This window comes from Glycine max, chromosome 3, assembly GCF_000004515.6.
Source record: "Glycine max cultivar Williams 82 chromosome 3, Glycine_max_v4.0, whole genome shotgun sequence".
In the NCBI taxonomy this organism is placed as follows: Eukaryota; Viridiplantae; Streptophyta; class Magnoliopsida; order Fabales; family Fabaceae; genus Glycine; species Glycine max.
The window spans coordinates 41,098,660-41,122,160 of record NC_016090.4 but is presented as its reverse complement, the minus strand read 5'-3'; the positions used below and the strand labels follow the sequence as shown (position 1 = coordinate 41,122,160).

The 23,501-nt window shown below is 35.9% G+C and overlaps 4 protein-coding genes across 7 annotated transcripts; 2 read left to right on the top strand and 2 right to left on the bottom strand.

Annotated features, from left to right (window-relative positions):
* Positions 1-309: 309 nt before the first annotated feature.
* Positions 310-6,066, bottom strand: LOC100804140 (aspartic proteinase 36). 2 transcript variants are annotated; one of them, XM_003521378.5, is made up of 10 exons: positions 5,692-6,066; positions 5,054-5,183; positions 4,678-4,931; positions 4,100-4,327; positions 3,178-3,340; positions 1,746-1,819; positions 1,533-1,629; positions 1,346-1,409; positions 793-864; positions 310-707 (listed from the first exon to the last, which is right to left on the bottom strand). In XM_003521378.5, the coding sequence occupies exons 1-10, from the start codon at positions 5,931-5,933 to the stop codon at positions 532-534; spliced, it is 1,500 nt and encodes a 499-aa protein (XP_003521426.1). In that variant the 5' UTR covers positions 5,934-6,066; the 3' UTR covers positions 310-531. The 2 variants fall into 2 exon arrangements, with proteins under 2 accessions (XP_003521426.1, XP_006577042.1); XM_006576979.4 differs by having other exon boundaries at positions 5,686-6,052.
* Positions 6,067-8,707: 2,641 nt separating this feature from the next.
* On the top strand, positions 8,708-9,744 carry LOC100803611 (olee1-like protein). Its single transcript, XM_003521377.5, has 2 exons — positions 8,708-8,904; positions 8,997-9,744. Exons 1-2 carry the CDS (start codon positions 8,742-8,744, stop codon positions 9,362-9,364), a joined length of 531 nt encoding a protein of 176 aa, XP_003521425.1. The 5' UTR covers positions 8,708-8,741; the 3' UTR covers positions 9,365-9,744.
* Positions 9,695-18,469, bottom strand: LOC100305851 (modifier of rudimentary (Mod(r))-like protein). Its single transcript, NM_001250716.2, has 7 exons — positions 18,333-18,469; positions 17,806-18,000; positions 17,523-17,610; positions 10,673-10,712; positions 10,545-10,591; positions 10,335-10,455; positions 9,695-10,224 (listed from the first exon to the last, which is right to left on the bottom strand). Exons 1-7 carry the CDS (start codon positions 18,344-18,346, stop codon positions 10,064-10,066), a joined length of 666 nt encoding a protein of 221 aa, NP_001237645.2. The 5' UTR covers positions 18,347-18,469; the 3' UTR covers positions 9,695-10,063.
* Positions 18,470-20,817: 2,348 nt separating this feature from the next.
* Positions 20,818-22,870, top strand: LOC100803076 (protein RGF1 INDUCIBLE TRANSCRIPTION FACTOR 1). 3 transcript variants are annotated; one of them, XM_006576978.4, is made up of 4 exons: positions 20,818-21,068; positions 21,205-21,390; positions 21,641-21,856; positions 22,306-22,870. In XM_006576978.4, the coding sequence occupies exons 1-4, from the start codon at positions 21,066-21,068 to the stop codon at positions 22,525-22,527; spliced, it is 627 nt and encodes a 208-aa protein (XP_006577041.1). In that variant the 5' UTR covers positions 20,818-21,065; the 3' UTR covers positions 22,528-22,870. The 3 variants fall into 3 exon arrangements, with proteins under 3 accessions (XP_006577041.1, XP_014629373.1, XP_014629374.1); XM_014773888.3 differs by having other exon boundaries at positions 20,819-21,068; positions 21,174-21,390; XM_014773887.3 differs by having other exon boundaries at positions 20,818-21,390.
* The last annotated feature ends 631 nt before the right edge of the window (positions 22,871-23,501 follow it).

Below are 23,501 nucleotides of genomic sequence, written 5' to 3'. Positions count from 1 at the left end.
TACTTTTATCCACGTTTCTTTTTATTATATAGAATGTACGGGCAATAAAAAGCCAAAAAAGTAATTAAGAATTCTCCAAAAACAACACTGACTATGGAATAGAATAATACAGATCTCTATTCTAAGAAACATTGTTCTGCTTTCTTTACATTCATTTGAAAATTTTGTTGCTGCACACATCGATCCATTGGTGACAAACTGACAATATGAACACATTTCCACGAATATGACATTCTTATATCCTTAGCTGAAGATCACAACTGTTTTATGTAGTTAGAGCAGTTTATAAAAAATAGTACAATTTCCATCCAGAGATAAACTAATACTGTATAGAATTATGCCAGTTCCCAACAAGAGAGACCCTTTACAGTTAGATCCTCATTTTCAGCGTGCCAAAGATACCCGAGATTAAATACAGCTCAGAAAACAGCAACCACCTCCCATTTCAATACAAGGGTATGCCGATAATAAATAAAACATCAGCCAACCCGTTTAAGTTTCAAAGAATGATCTTTGGCTCGTGGTAGTGGTTTACAAAAATTGGGACTCCATGAAAACTATTATGTGCACAAGGAAAGCAACAATGCCTACAGCTAGCAACTCGGAGAAAGTGCCTATGAGGGAGCAGCTCACACTCATCTGTCCTGAATTGATGTATGCATCCTTGCTCTTGCTTGTAGCCAGAGAAACGTTTACAGCCAAGGAACCTGAGCACCAATTCAAGATTATGATTTATAACAAAGTAAAGGGCTATTATATGCATGAAAGATACTGTTCCTTAGGTGAACTTACAATTATAATCGGCCCATCCAATTCGTTGATTAGCTAAGTCATATACAAATATCTTATCTTTTAGGACAAGATCTGCAAAAGAATGAAACAACTTAGTTGATAAACTCAATACTAAAAATATGGGACTACTTCACTTGCTGACCTGAGAAATTTGATGCATAATTGACACAAAATAAATATGAAATTGCAAAATTAAGTCTCTAATAAAAATTAATTTGAATGATGACATGCCATCAACAGAATCTAACCTTTTTTCTAATCATATTTTAGAATCCCATTTGAATGTTCACCGAAAATAAACTATTATATTTTTCAAGGTTCTTTGTGTTAACACCTTTAGAGGTGTTTTCAGTTTTGCCAATCTCATAGTCAGTCTACTAAAAAGAAAAATGGAATACTGTTTTACTACCATAGAAGACAAGACATATTCATCGCTGAAGATTTTCTATGCTACTTTACTAAAGAGCCCATTTCATAATCAATTTTGAGAAAGTCAGTTTTTCTTCAATCTCTTAGCAGTTATTCTGTCTAAATAATTCTTACAGCTTCTAACCTCCTAAAATTGTGAATCCCCGCTCCACTTTTTGGAAGCCAATACACCACATTGCAGCACTATCCTGTGAAATCAAAGTAGCACACATCAGACTATTATCAGTGATATGCAATTCAAAAGAATTACTCCAACTTAGGCTAGATACAAGATGAAATAGTGTGACCAAACTAACAATAGACATACTTACAAGGAAACCATAATGCATGAGGTAATGTTCTGGATTCAAAACCATAGATGCTCCACCCATGAAGTTTAAACTGACTTGAGGAAATATATCACCTACGCTGAATAAGCATAAATTCAAATGAGATCCTCAGAAACTGTAATAGGGCAAACCATTTGTATATGATGAAAGAATTTAAAGATCTTTGTTACAAAATTGAGGTTTAATTGAAATAACCTGTTTGATACCAGATAACACTGGTTTCCTTTTGAAATAATGGGTTTCGAAAACTGTGACACAGCAGCAGTTATCTACACAGTCATTTAGATATTCAACATCAATACATGATATATCTTTTCTTAAAAATATAAAATTACAAGACAAATAAGCCATGTAAGAATTTGTATGCCTCTCTTCAACATATATTTTTGGAGTGAAAAATTGTTACAAGAAATTTACAATTTCATTCTGTCCAATGCATATTGAAGCATCAGGATATAGATGGCCATTAAAGTTCAAATTCTATCTGATAAGTGATAACACAACACTACAGTAGTAGTCTTTGCCTTTAATCACATCCCATGTATCATGAAATGAAGATTTGGTGTTATCATTTTGACTTATTCTGTAGATACTGGATTTTGGTAAAATAAAAAAGCTAAAAAGAAAATAGAAGTTCAATAACTAACACAAATTGCTCAACCTTAAATAATAAAAATATCAGGCTAGTTTTAAAGTTTGAGAAAATGCATTTGGAACAGAATTGAGTCCAACATGTAATTGGAAGCCCAAAAACTCTTGTTGGAGACAACAAACTGCAATAAGTCCAAAATCGTGTTATGAAAGCTCAAACCCCAAGGTTCTAGCCAAAGTCAATAGTCAACTTGGTCAAAACCAATAATACAATCAATCATTGTATAGTAAGGATCTTCACTAATATATGGTAACAAAAGCCGAAGAAGTTCCTAAGAAATTTCCATAATAATGTTCACTATGGACACGCAACCTCTCCTCTCTTCCTATGATAGCATAAAGTTACAACCCTCCTTATAACTTCATCATTGTATAGTGAGGATCTTCACCAATATATGGTAACAAAAGCCAAAGAAGTTCCTAAGAAATTACCAAGTCTCTTTGATTATGACTTGATCCTCATTTTCATGGTCTATAGATATATGGTTACTATTTCCATCTTCATACTTACTCTTTTACAATAGTGTGTGTTAAAAAGTTGCAGCAACTCCCCTGTTTTTGCAAAACAAAGACAGGGTTCTGCAGGGGTTAAAAACTCTGGTATTTATGAAGTTGGCAATTAGTCAATATGATTTTCTCCTGTAGAGATTGTGTAAACAGATTAATGGAATGGGCATGCAAATAGCCTCTTACAGACTCATCATATATAAACCTTAAACCATCATTGGGGATTTATCATTTAGTTGAATAGGGACATATTTAAAATCGAGGACAGCCTCAAATTAACAGCCTAACCTTCTGGTTGAGAAAGAAGGTTTTTCTTTTACTCACATTACCATTTGTTATTTGTTATATTAAGAATGTAGATTGGCCATGCCAGATTTTATGTACTCAAAGAAATACATTGAGAATAAAATCACAGAATTTTGCCACAGCAGCTGTAGTGCTGCAAAATTTCAAGTAAAAGAAGACTTACAGCATCAACAAAAGGATTGTAAGCTTCTTGAACAAGGTATGCCAATGTTGTGCCAGAGTCAACTATCGTTCCTTGATTGTTAGTTGTTGCAAATACATTTGAATCAATTGGGAGAAGTTGTCCATTGACAGCAATGCTCTGAAGATTTAAGTTGTAATGAGGCCTGAAATTTGATCAAGGAATTAGTCAAATACATAGCAATATACTGATATATAGAACTGCTGGTTATTTGACAACTGAGTAAGCAATATTACCTATTATATTCAATTCAAAAACTTATTTCATTATATTAAAACAAATTTGTTTTGTATTATCATTTATAGTCATTTTCAAAAATTTATTACACCAAACAAAAATATTTTTTTGCTGATTAAATAGTGCATAGTGCAGGGTTTGAAACCTGACAAAAGAAATTGAAAAATGGTTTTACCACTTCCAGGTTGATTCATGCCATTTACGAAGCCCTTCATGAAAACAAACAGTCTGGGTAAGGAGAGGGCGGAGCCATTCACAACAATATCACATTGGCAAACCAAGAAAGTTTTCTACTCCGCTAAAGGCATGGACTCAAATATACAAACTTAGAATACTGCCCAAAATCAACATACTTGGCTAAATGCAATGAAGTAGAAGTCATTACACTTCAGAAAATTGCAATCAAGGTTTAAAAATGAGAATTTTATAAGCATTCCCCATAGATTGACATATTGCAACAAACAGTCAGAAACTTCGTGTAAGCTAGGGGTACAAAATGATGATTATTTAGTGTTTTTTTTAGATGTCAACTAGCAGTGCTGATTTTAAGTTTCGTTGAAATGTAACTGGCAAATTGTTATACTAAATTCCAGAGTGATTATCTTATAATATGTCCACCAACAGAGAAAAGAAAACAAGGAAAAATAATGCAGAAGAGAGAACATACAGTGATGGGACAAGAGGACTATAAACAATACTTGGCTCCAAAATTTCACCAAGAACTAGCACACCTCCTCCATTCTCTCCTCCTTTTAAGCAATGAGAGAACACTTTGGGTGTTACACCCCGTGATGACAATTGTGATATAACAGACAGAGCACCAGGGCCAAACCCAAAAATTCCATCAACTGCTTTATCTGTCTTGGTCAAATCCCCAGACTGGTAGGTGCTACACCTGTTCCCAAAACAATCATCCAAAAAAGTTCATTAAAATTAATATCGGAATAAATGAGCAAACTATCACAGCAGAAGGAATAGGTAAAATAGTGAACAACCTCAAAATAAACAGCCCATATTTTGTTACCTTTTCTCCCTTTTCAAAGAAAAAAAAAATTAAAATCTACCTTTTGTCAAGATTTTTATGCAGTTACTGTTAGCTTGATCCACAATATTATAATATTACAATGTTTGCTACTAATGAATTTCGGAACATAATCTTCACCAAAAAAAACTAGGCTCCTCTGACTCTGTGATCCAGCTCTAGCCTTTATAAGTTCCCAACCCCACAAAAGCATAAGGACTCACCCAAAAACGATGGTGGATGAAGAATTAGCAACCATAGACTGTCCAAGGAGGACCGTGTCAAAATACATTGTATCAGAAACATAATAACCAGTAGTCCCGCTTCCATCCCCATACTGAAAAGTATAGCTGCACTGATTAGCCTGAGAAGAGCATCCACTTGTCGCAGTTTGAACAGCATAAGAACATATCGGGTCTGCACAGGAAACAAGCGCAGCAGTGGACGAGCCGGCTGTGTCAAAGAAATCGAGTTCAATCTGTAGAGTGCATAACAAAAGCACCAACAAGATGATCAAACCATTATACATAGTCTCATCTACAAAAACAAAAGTTAAATACTTAAATCAAATGACAAGAAGTAAAAGAATCAAGTTCTCACCCCCAACCCACTAGAATGAGGGCAATTACTGCAAGTAATGCAATTTATCCACAAGATGTCACTTCCAGTATCAATCTGAACGTAAAAATCTTTCGCAGGAGATCCCAACTTCACTTTGGTAAAATACAACCTGAACAAGAAAACCAAGATTAACCCCAAAGAGTATACAAGATTATATGGTACTTCTAAGTCCTAACTTGTTTTTTTTTTCTTTTTTTTTAGCAACCACGGTAATTAGGGCCTTTGGCTCCCCCAATAGAATCCCAAGGTATTCCCCACAAACTTCGGTTCTTTGGACCGGTTATGGACTAATCTTAGTCACACTTAAAGCTCTTCATTCCTCTCTAAGAAGATATTCTGCGGGATCGAACTCAGGTTCTCTCCGCCAAGTGAGTTATACTCATTGGTTTTAAGTTCTAACTTGTTAGCCGTTAATATTATTATCATAAGATATAAAACAAAATCATATTATGATCTCAAATAAATACTCTATCTATTGTGGTTATTCCTCTCTCTTTCTGTTCTTACAAATAGGGAAACCAGAAAATGCGTAACGAAAATGGAAGAATAATAAAAACAAAGAAAGAAAGAAATAGAGGAGGAAATTTGAAACGAAGCTGAAAAAGAATTACCCGTACCCAACGAAGTAAGGATCGGAGGTTCCTTGGACGGAGAAGTCGACGACGCCACCAACGACACCTTGCAAGATTCGACCGTGGCGTGCTCTGTCGCGAGCTCTCAGCGCCTCCAGCTCCACTTGCTGGTTCAGAGGAATGGCCCGTTCCAGAGGAAGAAAAGTCCCCGCCAAACCGCCGCACGACACCGTCGTCGCCGCTGCCAAGGTGGCTAACGCCAGAAACAGGGGAACACGACCCCGCATTTTGCTCTGCCTTCTCTTCAATCGCGACGACGACGCACTTGCTGCATTGAGTCTTTTACAGAGAGAAAGAGACTTGGTCTCCTGTTACTCACTTGTTAAGTCTTAACTGAATCAATATTTATTTTGATGGACCAATTTACAAATTCAAACTAAATTGAATATTTATCCTATTTATATTTATATAAACTGAAAATGGAACAATCAACTACGAAAATGTTAAAAATTTGAATTAAGATTTTTATATTTTTATCACTCACTTTTCTAAGCAAACGAACGTCTGAATTTATTTTTTTAATCATATTATTGATTTCAAGTAGTATACATTAATTTTGTGGATGATTTTTTTCCCTTCTAATCAAGTATTTTTTCTTCTTAAGCTCAAACATGAAATCTTGAGGAAATCAAACTTAATTTTACTTGAAGAATGACTTATTAATTTTGTGTGAATATTATTCTAAGAGATTTTCTTACTTTTTTTTGTTAGAATAAATGTTAGAGACAAAAAATAATAAATTTTTCATAGATGAAAGCCAAAACTTATTGGTTTCACAAAACTAAAAATAGTCATTTTATAGTGTGTTTGGATTTGATTAAAAGCCATGTGTATACTCTTATCTGAGTTTTGTTCTATAAATAAGCATTAATCATTTTGATGTCATTTTTTCTTATACATGTACTCTTCTTCCTGAGTGGGACATGTCGGGATCCCCACTTGAACATGAAAGAGACCGTTTAACCCTACTGTTTTTGGTTCATCGTTGAGGCACCACAGTTTGATGATATTTAACCAAAACCAAATCATTGGTTTCACAGATCATTTACCAATCTTAATGCGATTGACCAGTGATCACAGGCACAATGTAGCAATTAGCAAAGTTGATTGTGGAATGTATATCAAAGCATGCCTTGCGCAAATTTTTGATTGAAATTTGCATTTTGTCTGTGGAACATACCAATTACCAAGATTGAAAAAAAAAAAAGGCAAAAAGATAGAAAGAGACTTGAGGAAACACAAATTTAATATTGATTGGCGGCATTATATAAAACAGCAACACCGTATTCTACTAGCCAAGTAATTAATAAGTTGTTACTGTTACAATTTTTTTATTTGTTACTGTGACTTTTTTTCTTTAAATATTACATTTAAAGATAAAGATTTAAATAAACAAATTACAGCAGATTTTTTTTATGACCTACGTATCTTTCTCAAAGGTAGAGCTATTATAGACAATATTTTTTCTTAAAAAGTACTTAACGAACTAGGAGTACATATTTAAAGCTCGACTTCAATGTAATAGTTACATTAAAATAATTTCACACCACTCATTCGGTGGCAAATTACAACAGATATGGTAATAAATCTGAATTATGTATTTACCAAAATAAAATCTGAATTAACGGTTCTTTCAGTTTTTACATTTTCTCTTTCACGAAATTTCAACGGGAACAGTACCCAAGAAAGGATGTCCCGTACCCGTTGTTCCGCACTGCCAAGGCAAGACTGTGCCACTGCCACTGCCTCTTGCTCCATTGCAGTTGCTGAATGTGTTGGATTGGACTGTCTCGTGTTTTTCATTTCATTACTTTTCAATTTTTCTCTCTTTTTGTTTATTACTTTACTTATTTTACATATGTTGTTCTTCTTTTTTCTTCTTTTTTCTTATCTTTTCTCTACACCCTGATTTTTACATCTCTGATGTAATTTCTCTATTCTAAACAAGTTTTCAAACATTATATTTGTGAGGATGCATATCCATCCAAACACGCTGATACATCTATCTAATACCATTTTCTCACAAAGACCCATGCCTTTAGTTTTATTTCTTCTTCTTCTTTTTTTATAAAAAGTGCAATTCTTTCAACCCATTACACGTCAATTGAAAAATGCATTTTTCTGTTTTAACTTCTAACCATTGTCTATTTAAAACAAACGCAAACGGTTAATTAACTGTATCATTTATACGAACAATTTTACTTAATTGATTGGGTAGAGAAAATGTGAGAAGTAGATGTTACTTGTTTTTTTTATTCTTACAGGATAAAAAAATTATATCATTTATGAATATAAGAAATCTTGTAGCATAATGTAGATGTTTTGAATTTGAGATTTCTCAATATAAAAAGTGAATGTAGCATAGAAAAAATTGATAAATGTTCTCTCTCTTTCATGCGATGCGAGCTCTAATTCTTCTTTGACATCATTCCCATGCTTCTTTTATTTTTGTCGTTGATTTGATAGAAACTAGATTCTATTTGGTTTCTATAGTGTACCTTGTCAATTTCTGTACTGTAGTCATACTTTACATAACTAGTTTTCGTAAAATTGGTGACACAAAAAAATAGTAAACAACAAATCATTGAGGAAGAAATGAAGTGCGAGAACTTACATGGAAAAAACAATGGAGTACAAGGTGGAGCAATGAAGGACAGAAAGTGAGAAGATGAGACTTGGTGGGGGGTGCTCGTGTAAATTTGGAGGGTATTTTAGGTATATGCTTTTTTTTTAAAATAAAGGGTGTGAAGAGTAAAAAGGGGCTGCTATTAATATTTTTCCCTTAATTGATTTAGTTAACCGTTTGATGCGAACTTCGGCGAGTTGAAAACTCCCAATCAATATGATAATTGATTCATATGACTAATTAATTATATCATAAAAAACTGAATATTGGGTTGCACGTCCTGAGCCGATAGTAGTGCTCTTCCACGTTTGTCAACAATTCAAGCACATTGCTTGTTTATATATATATACATATAGTTCTTTCAGCCATATATCCTTGCGAATCGAGGGAGAGAAAGATAGATAGAGAGATGGGATTTGTAGGAGCTTTGATGATCATTATTGCCTCAATGATAGTGTGTTGTTCCTCAGCTTTGGATGAATCGGGAGTCATTTACGTGGGTGGAAAAGTGCAGTGCCAGGACTGCACCAAGGGCTGGAACGAATGGGTAAATGGTGGCAACCCTATGAAAGGTATTGTAGCATTGCCATTGTAATCTTTTCCTACATATCATGTTCAATTCACATTTACCTCAGCTTGTAACTAATATAGCTTGTACTACCAGGAGTTAAAGTGTCCCTAACATGCATGGACAAGAGAAGTAGGGTTGTGTATTACACGAGTGATACAACAGATGAGTTGGGGCAGTACGACTTGACTGTGAAAAAGTACGTCTATGGCAAAGAATTGGATACAAAAGGATGCTCGGTGAGGTTGGTGTCGTCTTCAGATAATGTTTGCAATATCCTCACTGACTTTGGTGGTGGAAAGTCTGGCGTCAAGCTCAACTACCCAACATCAGTGTATCGCAGTTTGATCAAATACGTGCTCAACCCTTTCTATTACACCACTCCTATGTGCGATAAGCCCGACACTGACGGCTATGATGATTCTGGACCTAATAATCCCCAAGGACAAGGAGGCTATTACTAAGTAATGGGGATATTCTCACTTGTTTAAATATAAATGATTATTCTTGTTTCTCATTAACTTTTGCATGAATGAGTATGTAAACCTAAAATTTGATGACAGGAAAAAAAAAATCAAGTTGTGCCCCACTGCTCCTTCGTACAAATACATGATGTAATGATGAAAACTTATTATCTACAATATTTCTCCAACAAATTGAACCTGTTTAACAATAGTTTTCTTTTTCCAAAAGAAAGTTCAACTTATGTATCTACTATTATATAACAACACAAATGCCGAGTCCAGCCAAAATGCTAACATAAAATGGGTTCTGAAAAACTTGCAATTTCTGCTAAAGAAAAGAAAGTCGTTTATATAAAAAAAAAGTCATTGCATTTTTTTTACATTTTACAAAACAACAGTAAATCCTATATCGGCGATGATGATCTCATAGCCTATCACAAACCAGAAAAATAAATGCAAGTCCATACCTCATCCCAAGTGGCCTGAAACCACTTGACAATGTCAACACAATGAACAATCTCAGGCTCTACAATATGAACAATCTCATTGATAGTAGATGGTTCTATCCCAACGACTGCAACTTCTATATAATTGGTGGCAAATATCTTTGACCAATGATAACTATTGACAATAGTGAACTAAAAATCAAATACATACTTGCCAAAACCAGTTTTAATTTCTTAATATTTCGTGTTGTGCTTATACTGTTGATGTTTTAGCAGCAAGATGTACAAGAGTTTTCCTGTGGTAAGTAGTACGTAGCTTCTTGTACTTTTGCAAAAAAGCAGCAAGGTCTATCTCTCTGTCAAGGAGATGCTGGTGCAAGTTTTCAGATTCCTCGTCAGTCTTATTTGCAGACTCTGCAAAAATATTATATAGTTTATCATATTTGTGACCTAGCCAGGGTTTCAATAGTAATAAAATTGTGATCACTAGAACTATTGCAGCATACTACAATTTCAAATCATACCTTGGATCCTTTGGAGAAGGGATGCTGGGGAATTCAATTTCAACATGTCTTCTTTCTGCTTCTCAAGCTCATTTAATTTCTCCTTAGCAGCAGCTAACTCAGTTGTTCGAATTATTCTACACTGTTTCCATGGGAGGAAGAAGAAAAATTCAGTAGTCAGCAATGAATTGAAAAGAAAAAAGCATACTAACCATAGGATTGTATTCTTACTTGATTCCTAAGTTCCATGATGCGAGGTTCCTTTTGAAGATTTTCCTCTGTAGTAAAGGCAAAGATTGAGAAGCTCTGCTACAATTTAATTATAGGCCGACCATTAAATAAAAAATTAAATAACTCACCTGCAAGCTGTAAATTCTCCTTGCAAAGTTCATCTTTCAGCTGACAAGTCAATAAGACAAAAAAAAAGTTATAATACAAGTAGATACAAACTCCAGCATCAGCAATAAAAAACCAAACCAACAGCAGAGAAATTTGTATGCAACAGTAGGACAGCAACTAAAATTTTTCCAGTATACTTGGGTGGAACCACTTGTGCATCAGTGCACAGTTCATTAGTTGAAGATTACTCCAGGTGTTTGCACATGTATATTGGCATGTAAGTATGTAGCTTTGTCTACGTACGAGTCTATATTATATATAAGAGGAAGTGCCCAGCATTAGACCTTTTGCCATGTGGATTTTGACAGTGCCATTTGACAAGAGCCAACACTTTTAATTGCATCATTAAGGGGTTGTTAGTAAACTACCACTTATTTTTTTGAACGTAGTGTGATAAGAAGTTCCACCTTAGAGAGTATTTTAACAAATCCAAGTTGTAACTTGCAATACTCCTAGAAAACAAGTGGGAATATATTAGCACCATCCCACTTGTTTTTTTAGAACAATTAATAATTAGGCCAGTTATAACTTTGGAGTAGTTTAACAAATACAGAGTTAGGAATGCACTCCTTACAATAAAAAAAGAGAGTATATATCAAGTATTAATAAATCCCATAATGTCCGAAGGTATGAAACAATTCACACTCTTAAAGACAATAAGGATCAAGGTGGAATACTACATGCAACTGAACTCCATCAGAACAGTATATATAGGAACATAAAAACTCTCAAGTGTTCATTGCACAAGATGCACTATGAAATCATTTTAAAGAAAATATAAAGAGCTACTGATATTGTATATCCACTTATCTAGATAGTCTAATAGAGGAATTTCCCTGGGATGGATGTGAAAACAGTCAGGACCAGGAACCTACTAGCTACCCTAAGGCTTTAGCACTACAATGAAATCAATAATTTTTCATCTTATAATGGGGATGGGGGGTACTCTTTCAACTCCATTGAGAAGAATTTGAAATCGACTAACAAAATGCAGCAAACTCTGCAGTTCAACATAACATTTACATCCTTTTACTTCACTAATTTCACAGACAACGTTAATGAAGTGAGGCTCTGGGGGAAGTTTAAGATTTGGGGAGATGTGCGTGAAGTTTTCATTGCCAAACGTCGTAACAAGGAGGGAAGAAGGTTCGGCTTCGTGAGGTTCAAGGACGTTTCGGACGTAAAGCTTTTGGAGACGCACCTGGACAATATCTTCATTGATGACCATAAGCTGTTCGTTAACCTTCCCAGGTTCACAAGGCTAGCGTCGAATGTTCATACGCATACAAAAGTAGATAAAAAGGAAAAGCAAAGTAAAGAAGCTGTCAAGGATTCTCAGGCCACTAATAGACCTCGGGTGAGATCATATGTGGAAGTGGTGGCTCAGAAAGGAGGCTTAGGAGGAACAACGACAGCTGTAGATGGCATTCCAACAATTACCATCGTACCTAATAAAGGTCGGGAAGTCTGGTGTAAAGGGGCTTGGGTTGGTAGGTTGAAGAAACCGATGCAGGCGGAGAAGATGGAGGACTACATATCGTGGGAGCTGGGATATAGCATCAGCGCTAGATCCCTCGGAGACGACATAGTACTAATTACTGGTCTTTCAGCGGATAAGGCCCAACAGCTTATCAACTCAGAGACGAACGGCGGCAATACCCTCTTTTATTCCCTCGAGAGGTGGCGTCCGGGGTACAGGGTATCTAATCGGATCGTGTGGCTTCAAGTATGGGGTTTCCCGATTGAAGCATGGGAAGTGGACCATATGAAGCAGGTCGTCTCAACCATCGGAGACGTGATCGAGGTCGATGAAGACACCGAGGACAGGAGGAGACTGGATCGTGCACGATTGTTAGTACGAACTCCCCTGCCGCCGGCGATAATCAAGGAAACAATCGTTCGTTGTGGTGAAGAAGATCACAGAGTGTGGTTGGTGGAGGAGGTAGGTGACGGCGGGGACATGCGGAGAACCAGATTATCCATGTCCGGCGAGTGGACGGATGAGGTCACGTCGGAGGAGGAGGGTGTTGCGGAGGAAGACGATGACGGTGACACCGCATTTTCCTACTCGCCGGAGCTGTCAGTAACCAACAACAACTTCTTCTTGAACCACCAGTCAAAAGTTTTACCCAGCGGTCCTTGTGGCCAAACTCGGGATCGGTTTGAATCAGTGGACAAGAGCCCAAATCCTGATAATTGCAGACCTAACGCAGGTGGCGCAGCAAGGCACTCTCAGGGCCCTACTTTGACAAAGGCTGACCAAGGGTATGTGTGTGCAGAGGAGATGCAGGGAAATCTTTCCCCAGTGGTCATAACATCGGAACCCGAGTTAGACGTGCTTCGAAAGTCTGAGGAAGACCAAAATGGAAAAGTTTCAAATTTTGAAGAACCAATAGGTCAGCAGTGTATTACCCATGGGGATTATAAGACATGTGCAACGGATAGGGGAGACTTTTATGACACAGGCCACATACAGGGTCAAAAGAACGTTGGGCCAAGTTCCACTTCGGGCCTAATAACGAAACTGGAGGAGTGCAAAAAGAAAAAACATATAACAATGACCCAGACTGCTAGCAGGAACATGGACGGGTTCCCTAAAGTTTATGCTAGGCAGCGGAATGGCCCATTAAAGGGCTGCCTTCTTAAGCCTGTAGCTGAAGAAAATACACTGGACATGGAGGACAAGGTTGTTCCTGACCCAAAGGACTCTTTCACTAAAGGTCCTCTCAGCAGGAACAGGGGAGAGATGGAGGGGGAGGCGGAGGAGGTTAACAGTGTTGATGGGAATCCCTTGGAAGACCTTGAAGATGCCAATCAGCAGTGGACCCTTGCGAAATCCCTGGGTCTTCAGCATGCATCAGATCAGGAAGGCATTCACAGCTTCAAGAACATGGAGACTCGGGATAGGAAAGAGGCATTACAGCTGGGAAACAGGAGTATCCATAAATGAATATTATATCCTATAATATTAGAGGGCTAGGTAGAGGTCTCAAATGGACTTCTATCAGGAGTTTGGTAGGGAAGCTTCATGTTGATCTCTTGTGCCTTCAAGAAACCAAGAAAGACTGTTTAGACAAAGCCTCGTGTCAATTTCTTTGGGGCCAAAGTGATCTGGAGTGGGAATGGCAGCCTGCCATTAATGCTGCTGGGGGTTTACTATGTATATGGGATAATAATAAATTTCAGGTTGATTTTCGATGCTCAGATAAAGATTATATTATGTTGGGTGGAGTTTGGCTGCCTCAAATGCAAAGAGTAGTAGTTGTTAACCTCTATGCCCCTTGTGATACTGCTGGGAAGAGGCAGCTATGGCAGAACCTTAGTAATAGAAAAGCTCAGTCTCTTGATTCCTGTTGGTGTTTGGTTGGAGACTTCAATTGCATCAGATACCCTTTAGAAAGACAAGGGATTAGCAATAGTAATCCAGACTCTCAAATCATAGAAGAATTCAATGAATGGCTTGCGGATATGGGGGTGGAGGACATCCCCTGTATGGGTAAACCTTTTACTTGGGTTAGGCCTAATGGAACTTGCAAAAGTAAACTGGACAGGATTATGGTTTCGGATGGCTGGATGGATCTATGGCCTGATAGTTCTCAATTCAACCTTGAGAGAAATTTTTCTGACCACTGCCCTATTCTCCTTCAATCTAAAATTATTGATTGGGGCCCAAAGCCTTTTAAGGTCTTTGACGGTTGGTTAAAGATCAAGGAATTTCAGCAAGTAGTGAAAGATTGTTGGCTCGGTTATCAGCCCTTGGGGTGGGGGGGTTTTGTTTTAAAAACCAAGCTCAAGAACCTCAAACAGAGGTTGAAAAGATGGAGTAAGGAGAATTCAGCAGACATTAATATCCAAATTAAGAAGCTGCAACAGAGTTTGAATGAGATGGAGAACTCTATGCCCTCTCAGCTCTCGGAGATTCAAATCAAGCAGCTGAAGGACCTTCAATCACAGCTTTGGGAAAAGGCTAGCCTCCTGGAGTCTATCTTGAGGCAGAAAGCTAGAAGTAGATGGGTTAAAGAGGGGGATTGCAATAGCTCTTATTTTCACAAATTAATAAATTTCAGTAGGAGGAGAAATGCGATTAGGGGACTATATATTGATGATGCTTGGGTTGAAGATCCTTCCCTGGTCAAGGCAGAGGTTTTGCAGCACTTCCGAAATAGATTTCATGAATTGCAGCAGCAAAGACCTAACCTTGATGGAGTCCACTTCAATGCTTTATCTGATCTTCAAAGGGATAGCATGGTTGAGCCTTTTAATGAAGAGGAGATCACTTGTGCTGTGTGGAGTTGTGGCAATGACAAAAGCCCTGGGCCTGATGGGCTTAACTTCAGATTTATTAAGCACTTTTGGAAGGAGCTTAAATCTGATTTCCTGAGATTTTTTGATGAATTCTTCGTTAATGCCACCTTCCCCAAAGGCAGCAACTCCTCCTTTATTGCACTTATCCCTAAAGTGAAAGACCCTCAAGAAATCAATGATTTCAGACCTATATCCCTTATAGGCTGCTCTTATAAAATTGTTGCCAAAGTGTTGGCTAACAGGCTGAGAAAAGTTATGCCTCATCTTGTAGATGAAAGGCAGACAGCTTTTATTCAGGGAAGACAATTACTTCATGGTGTTCTGGTGGCTAATGAAGTGATTGAGGAGGCTAGAAGATCCAAGCAGCCGTGTATGGTGTTTAAGGTGGACTTTGAGAAGGCCTATGATTCTGTATCTTGGCAATTTCTCATTTATATGCTGAAGAGATTGGGGTTTCATGAGAGATGGATTAGGTGGATAAGGGCCTGCATCAATTCGGCTTCCATTTCGATCCTTGTTAATGGCAGCCCAACTTCAGAATTTATCCCTCAAAGAGGATTGAGACAAGGTGACCCTTTGGCACCTTTCCTCTTTAATTTAGTGGCTGAGGGATTGACAGGGCTGATGAGAGAAGCTGTTTCTCAAAACTTGTTCAAAAGTTATCTGGTGGGGAAGAACAAAGTGCCTGTAAATGTTCTTCAATACGCTGATGACACTGTGTTCTTTGGAGAAGCTTCTATGGAAAATGTTAGAGTAGTGAAGACCATTCTTAGAAGCTTTGAGATGGTTTCTGGGTTAAGGATCAACTTCTCCAAGAGCCAGTTTGGGGCTGTTGGCCAATCTGCGGTTTGGTGCAACTCTGCTGCTACCTACCTCAATTGTGCTTTATTGCAGCTCCCCTTCTGCTATCTGGGAATTCCAGTGGGTGCTAATCCTAGAAGGAGGGCAGTTTGGGATCCTGTCATAAGGAAGTTCGAGGCTAAACTGAGCAAGTGGAATCAGAGACATATTTCTATGGCTGGAAGGATCACACTCATCAATGCTGTCCTAACAGCATTACCTCTTTTCTTCTTGTCTTTTTTCAGGGCCCCATCAGCTATAATTCATAGGATTTCTACCATCCAAAGACAATTCCTTTGGGGGGGAAAACCAGATGGAAGGAAGATTGCTTGGATGTCTTGGAGCCAGTGCTGCACTCCTAAGCATATGGGAGGATTGGGGATCAGAGATATCCAAAGTCTTAACAAGGCTTTGCTGTTCAAATGGAAGTGGATGATGTTCCACCAACCAGACCAGCTTTGGACTAGAATCCTGAACTCTAAGTATAATGGCTGGAGGGGATTAGAGCATGGTCCTAGAAAGCAGTATTTCTCTACTTGGTGGGCTGACTTAAGGGCCATCTTTCAACATCAGAATGTGATCAATGCTGATAATCAAATTAGGTGGAAGCTGGGGAGAGGCGACAAATTCCTGTTTTGGGAGGATCCTTGGGGCGATGAAGGAGTTCCTCTCAAGGATCAATTCCCTGAATTATTCTCTATTTCTTCTCAAAGGGATTTAACAGTGGCAGAGGTGGGATCTTGGACTGAGAATGGGTGGGTCTGGAATATGGTTTGGAGAAGACACTTGTTTGATAATGAGGTGCAGCTAGCCTCTAAATTCATTGATCACATCCATCAAATCAGATTAATTAACAATCTCCATGATACCTGGATTTGGAGAGCTGAATCCACTGGGGTCTTAACATCTAAATCTGGTTATCAAGTTATTAAAGCTGACAGGGATGATGAAGGTCAGTACCTGGGCTTCAAGACACTCTGGGAGATTAAACTTCCTCCTAAAGCCCTCTCCTTTGGTTGGAGGTTACTATGGGATAGACTTCCTACGAAGGACAATTTGATTAAGAGGCAGATTCAGGTGGATAATAATTTATGCCCATTCTGTCATAGTCAACCTGAAACTGCTTCCCACTTATTCTTCACTTGTGGCAAAATTATGCCTATATGGTGGGAATTCCTATCTTGGATAAAGGAAGAAAAGGTGTTTCACTGCAGACCTTTGGACAATTTTCTTCAGCATTTCTCCTCAGCAGTTTCAAAGGATGCTAACATAAGAAGGACAATGTGGTGGATAGCAGTTACAACCTCAATTTGGAGGCTCAGAAATGATATAATTTTCCAGAATCAAACCTTTGATATCACTAGACTGACAGATAGCACTCTGTTTCTCTTATGGACCTGGCTGAGGGGTTGGGAAAGGAATTTCCAGATTCCTTATTATAGTTGGTCTTCAAATATGTCTATAGCTTTTAGTTAAAGCTTCTGTTAGTAGGGTTTTCATCTGTGGAGGGTGCTGTATCTCCTGATTATCAGGACCTTTTCTGTATTATGTAGTACCTCTGGTACTTGGTTTCATATATAATATATTATCTTCGCCTTCCAAAAAAAAAATACCAGTTCCAAGGTAATAAATCACTAGAAATTAGAGTAAAGAAATGAAACTTACATTATTTTGAATCTTGACCTGATCAAGCGAATGCAAAAACTGTTGATACGCATCTTTGTCAGATAAAAGCTTCCGCAACTCATCAACACTGCAATTTATAAAGAGCAGAAAAAATAACTAAGATCGGCATATTTGGAAAATTTGAACAATTCACATTTCACAACATCAGAGTAAGTAGAAAGTACTAATTGTACGACTAACAGCACCCTTCCTAACTATTTTCCATTTACAAATCAGATACAACTAAAACCATGAAAAGCGAATAAACGATGAAAACTCAAACCTCTTGTCCTTCAAAACGGCAATAACTGCAGCAGCTTCGGAAGGTGGAACATGAGACGAAGGCCTCTGCGATAATGAAGAAGAAGATGCAGTCGGTGTAACAGGCCTCGATGAAGTAGGTGAACTCACCACCGATGGCGGATACCACGACTGTGACTGCGAAGAACCATCCTGCGATTGTTGCTCTTGTGATCCCCTGCGCACAATCGGAAATTCATATATGCTATTAATCTCTACCAAATCAGAAATTCATATATGCTATTAATCACTATCTAATCGGAAATTCATATAAGCTATTAACTGCTATTAAATCGGAAATTAGGTTTATTATTATTGTCGTTGTTCTACTGAAAGTTTGGTGTGATGTGATCAAACACGCAATAGCAATTAAATTGGCTGAAAAGATTAAAATGAACGGAATAAAACTTCCGTCCTATTGAATGGATCCAAACAATCCAAGCACAAAGAGACGAATATAAAATTTAATTTAAATTAACTGACGTTTTTAGGAGCGTAACGAATAATTACCAGAATCTGAACATTGCTAACTGGTTCCGAATTGTTGATTCAGCAACGATGAAACCCTCGAGATTTCAGAGACGGGAGCGAGAAGGAAACTTAGGAAAGTGGGAACAAAACTTGGTTGCTTCTTAGAAGTTGGAAAATGGCTCTATTTTTTAATTTTTAGGCAAGAAAACCATTTTGGGTCTTGGGCCTGACTGTTTGCCTGGGCCCACGTTCCAGTTTGATCCAATAAGGATTCCCGGGCCTGGCCCATTCATCTTTTGCCAAGCCAGTTTGAATCTTCAAATGTATAAACTTTTTTGGTTAGCACTTAAAATAATTTAAAATTAATTTTAACAAATTCAATTTTATTGATGTACTAGTATAATCGTATACTATAAAGAGTACAAAATGTAGTCAAACACTTCTTAATTTAACGTTACAATTATTCTCTTTTTTTTCTTCTATTTTATAGGTACATTTCACATGCTAATTGTATAACTAAAACTAAATAAATAAATTCTCTCAATTATCTCAAATTATCCTCCATTATTGGTATATTTCATTTTCTTATCAATATATTTTCTTTAATCTCTATTTCTAAATTAAATTTTCATAATTATTTTAAAGAAATTGTCTATTAGATAATCTTATATCATAATTTAAATTATATATGATAAATATGAAATATAATTTATATATTTTAATCCTCACATATTTTCATTTTTTTTAATTTTCACTCATTCTATTTTTCTTTTCTTCATACCAAATAGATAGTGTGATAGAAATAGAAAATGTGAATAAAATAAAAAATTGAAGGCATTTGATTGAATAAAAATATGAAAGAAATAAAGAAAGAGATAGAAATATGATGAAAGTTATTAGGTAAAAATAGAATGAAAAAAATACTACTAAGCCTCACCCTATTTTCACTTTACTTTTATTTTTATGATACCATTTTTTTAACATTTTTATGATACAAATAACTAATATTATTTTTATCATTCCTGTTTTTTGCTTTCTTTATCCTATTTCCATCCAACCAAATACTGTGCAAATAATTTTAAATTGGCAAATTCAAGGGGAAGTACAAATTAATAATTTAGATCAATCCTTCCTGACATGACATTTTGTCTACATTCTACATGAAGGTATGCAATTTATATACTGAAAACAAGGTTTTAACTTCCGATTCCGCGGCCTAAAAAATACTGTAATAAATAAAGAATTTAATCACCAATACACTGAATAAAATAAAATAGTATTTAGTAATAAAAAAATAATAGTCAGAAAACAAAGGTATATACTCTTTTGATAAAATACCCTTTTATATTAAATTATACTATTTTTTTTATAGAATCAATTATACTAAATTTAAAAGGAGTACTTTAGTAATATTTTTAGTCAACGTAAGACCATCCACGTATTAAGATTGAACGTACGGGTGACAAATCATAAAAATTAAATGGAGTATTTTTGACAAGTTATTCTGCTGATTTACAACTTATTTTAATTAAAATAAATTTATTTGGTTGATATTTTACTTTAAATATCATGAAAAAATAAATTACCAAAATTCTTATCTTCTAAATTATTTACCAAAATGCTTATTTTTCTCATGATTCACGAAGAGAAATCAGATTCTCCATAGTTTATTTACTCCTTATTTGTGTATAAATTTTTAAAATTATGTTTTTAGTCTCTCAAATATATTAAGGAGTTTGATTCTCATAGTCTTTCAAATAAAAATTTATATTTTTTAGTTATCAAATTCAAAAATGATTTGTTTTAGTGTTGCATGCTAGAAATTGAAGGACTAAAAAATAAGTCTCGTGCCCTGGCTAGTCAATCATTGAATTAATTTTTCATGTTATTTTTATTATTTTTATGAACTTTTTTGTTTAACTATATATAAGTTGTGTTTTAAAATTTTTATGTGTGTAAATTTAAGGTATTGAATCAATTAAAAAATGTATCATTGTTTCTAAAGAATCATGTAAACTCATTTTAAAAACATGAGAAACTAAATTTAATATTTTAAAAGTTAAAAGACAAAAAATAATATATTGAAATATAAAAGACTAAAAATATATGTTAGCGTGCATAAAAAATATACTTTAATAAGATAAGAGGACATACACACATATATAGTATATTAAATACAAAAAGGAAATATAGCAAAGTAAGTTATAATAATTATAAAATTAACTAAAACATTAGTCCTAATTGATAATAAGCTAACATTAGATAATTTCCGATAGCATGGGTGTGGGAGCCACCAATCTGTGATGGTGGATGAAAAAATAAATGATAGTATAATAAAGCTAGGGTAGGTAAATAATGGTATTTGTTGAGGCCATACGTAGCCGAGCTTCAAGAGTTGTATTGTGGCAACGTAGAGACGCAACGTAAGCGCCAAAGAACATCTCCAAACATCCAACGGTTGTTGCCTTCCCTCGCTCACCGCCTTCAATCTCATCCATCCAATCCCCTATTTCTTTATTCCCCCTTTGTCCTTATACTCTTTAGCGTTGTTGTGTAGTTGAATTCTAAGTTGAAGGTCGTTTATTATTCTCTTTTGGTCTTTCTCTCCCTCGCCATTTTCATCTGCAGCACCTTGCTTCCTAGCTCTCTCAATCCACAATTATCTTTTCAACAATTGAATTCCATCACCATTCTTCACTCGCCCATTGAACCACATTATTATTATTATTATTATTATTAATTGTTAATTTATATCATCCACCGGTACCGACAATGGTATAGATTTATTTATAAATCTATATATTTATTTTCATGTATCTATCTATGCGTGCGTGCTGGTCTCAAATTTTTTCTTTATGTCCCTGAATTGATGTTTTATAGAATGTCCATTTTTCCAACAATGGGATTTCAGCAGGACACAGTTGTTCTGATACCTCCTTGGCTTGAACAACTTCTTCACACACCCTTCTTCAACGTGTGTCGGATTCACGCTGACGCCGCTAGAAGCGAATGTAACATGTTTTGCATAGATTGCAATGGTGAAGCCTTTTGCTTTTATTGCCGTTCTTCAAGACACAAAGATCATCAAGTCATTCAGGTGGGTGGGGTATTGTTGCTAATGAACACTGCTTGCATATTCATCTATCAGCATTTAATTTTCCATTACTCTTTTTTTTTTTTCTGGATTTATATAATATAATATAATATAATACAGTTGAACAATGGAGCTGATTTTACAATGTTTGAGAGAATAATATAATGTATGTAAATGTAAAGGTCATTTTATTTGTCTTCATATTATTTTCATCCTTATTTAATTTGTGAGGTTGTTATTGATGATTAATTAGATAAGGCGATCTTCCTATCACGATGTAGTGAGGGTCTCAGAAATCCAGAAAGTGTTGGACATCAGTGGAGTGCAGACATATGTAATCAACAGTGCTCGAGTTTTGTTCCTGAATGTGAGGCCTCAGCCAAAATCTGGAAAAGGAGTAGCTCAGATTTGTGAGATTTGTGGAAGGAGCCTCTTGGACCCAGTTCGGTTTTGCTCTTTGGGATGTAAGGTGAAATATTATTTTTAATATCATTGTGTTAAGAAAAAAATTATTGTTCATTTCATTATCAGCATGCACATCTTTCACAACTCAATCATCCTCATCATATGGGTATAACACCCACCACCCATACATCATCACCTACATTTGAAAGCCCATCGCCATCATTCACCATCATAATTATATTCCCTCTACTTTTGAATATTCATCATGTCTGAGTATAACAATATCACGCTGACATTTTAATTAAATTTTAATAGTCATAATGTCTTTCAAAAAAAAAATTTAATAGTCATAATCATACTAATAGTTAAAAGCATGAGTTTTGTATTTATTTTAGTTTTAATTATCAGGCAGTATTGTTGGGAACATGGCGTGACATATAATTAATGTGATCATTTTAATTAACTATATATTGGTTTAATTTGATGGTATTAATAATACTTTTATTTTTATAGCTTGAAGGAATAAAGAAAAATGGGGATGCAAGCTTTGCTTTGGATGGTAGGAATGAAGAATTGACAATGGATACTTCAAGGGGATCAGTCTCGTCAAGACAGCAAGAAGAAGGATTGCGTGAAGGTTCAACACAAGACATGTATTCATCCACGCCTTCTCCACCTTCTTCAAATGCAAGGAGAAGAAAAGGCATTCCTCATAGGGCACCTTTTGGCTCCTAATTAATCCCAATGGTTATTCCTTCTATATACCCTCCAAGTTGGTACATATTCAATATTCAGCATCATCTACATTTTTTTTTACTTGTAATATACAACCCTCTCTGGTGGGAAGCCTCGTGATTATAAAAATTTTCAATAAAAATAATGAAAAAGAATAGGAGCCTTTGGAGGGGGGGTTTGTCCAAGGTCCGTGATGTGGGAAAAGAAAGGGTATATAGGAAAGTTACCTCTTTTCGGGTCTAGGTCCCAAAAAACAAATTCCCCCTTGTGAAGATTCAATAATGCATAATTGTTGTGGGTGTATACGTAATTAAGGAATAAAAAGGCAAGTCTTTGGAGAGTCCGTTTTATAGTTTTCAATGGCCCACCATCCACATGGACCGTTTACATAAAGATAACCACAACTTTTTATATCTTTTGTATTTTTATTTATTTAATTTTATTAATTCGTGTGCATGTAATTATGTAAATTAACGGGGACAAATCAACTTTCTATTTATCATTGGCAATTTCGTAGAGCTCAATGAAATAATCACATTTTCTCTAAAAAGTAAAAATACTGCTTTTCTTCTCTATATTCGCCCGCTAATTTCTTTGGTTTTTTAACTGATTTTCTTTTTTCCCTAGGGAATTCAAGGGAACAGTGTAACCGTAACAAATGTGAATGATTAGTTGTGCTTATGCTTTATTATTGCGTAGCGACTTTTTCTCTTCTTATTAAACTAATGAGACAAGGCAATTAGGTAGGAGCGCTGGAAATTTGAAGCCTCAATAAAAACAAAAACTCATAGATCTACCTTTATCCTAAATTAATAAATCTATACAAATAAATCAACAATTGAATTTAGGTCATAACATCATCATACTTCAAAACAAGCATATGCATCATGTCGGGCTCGGTCGAATCCAGTAAGATAATTAGGTTGTTGTATTTCATAATTAGTCATAGGTTTTAGACTTTCAGTTCTCATTCA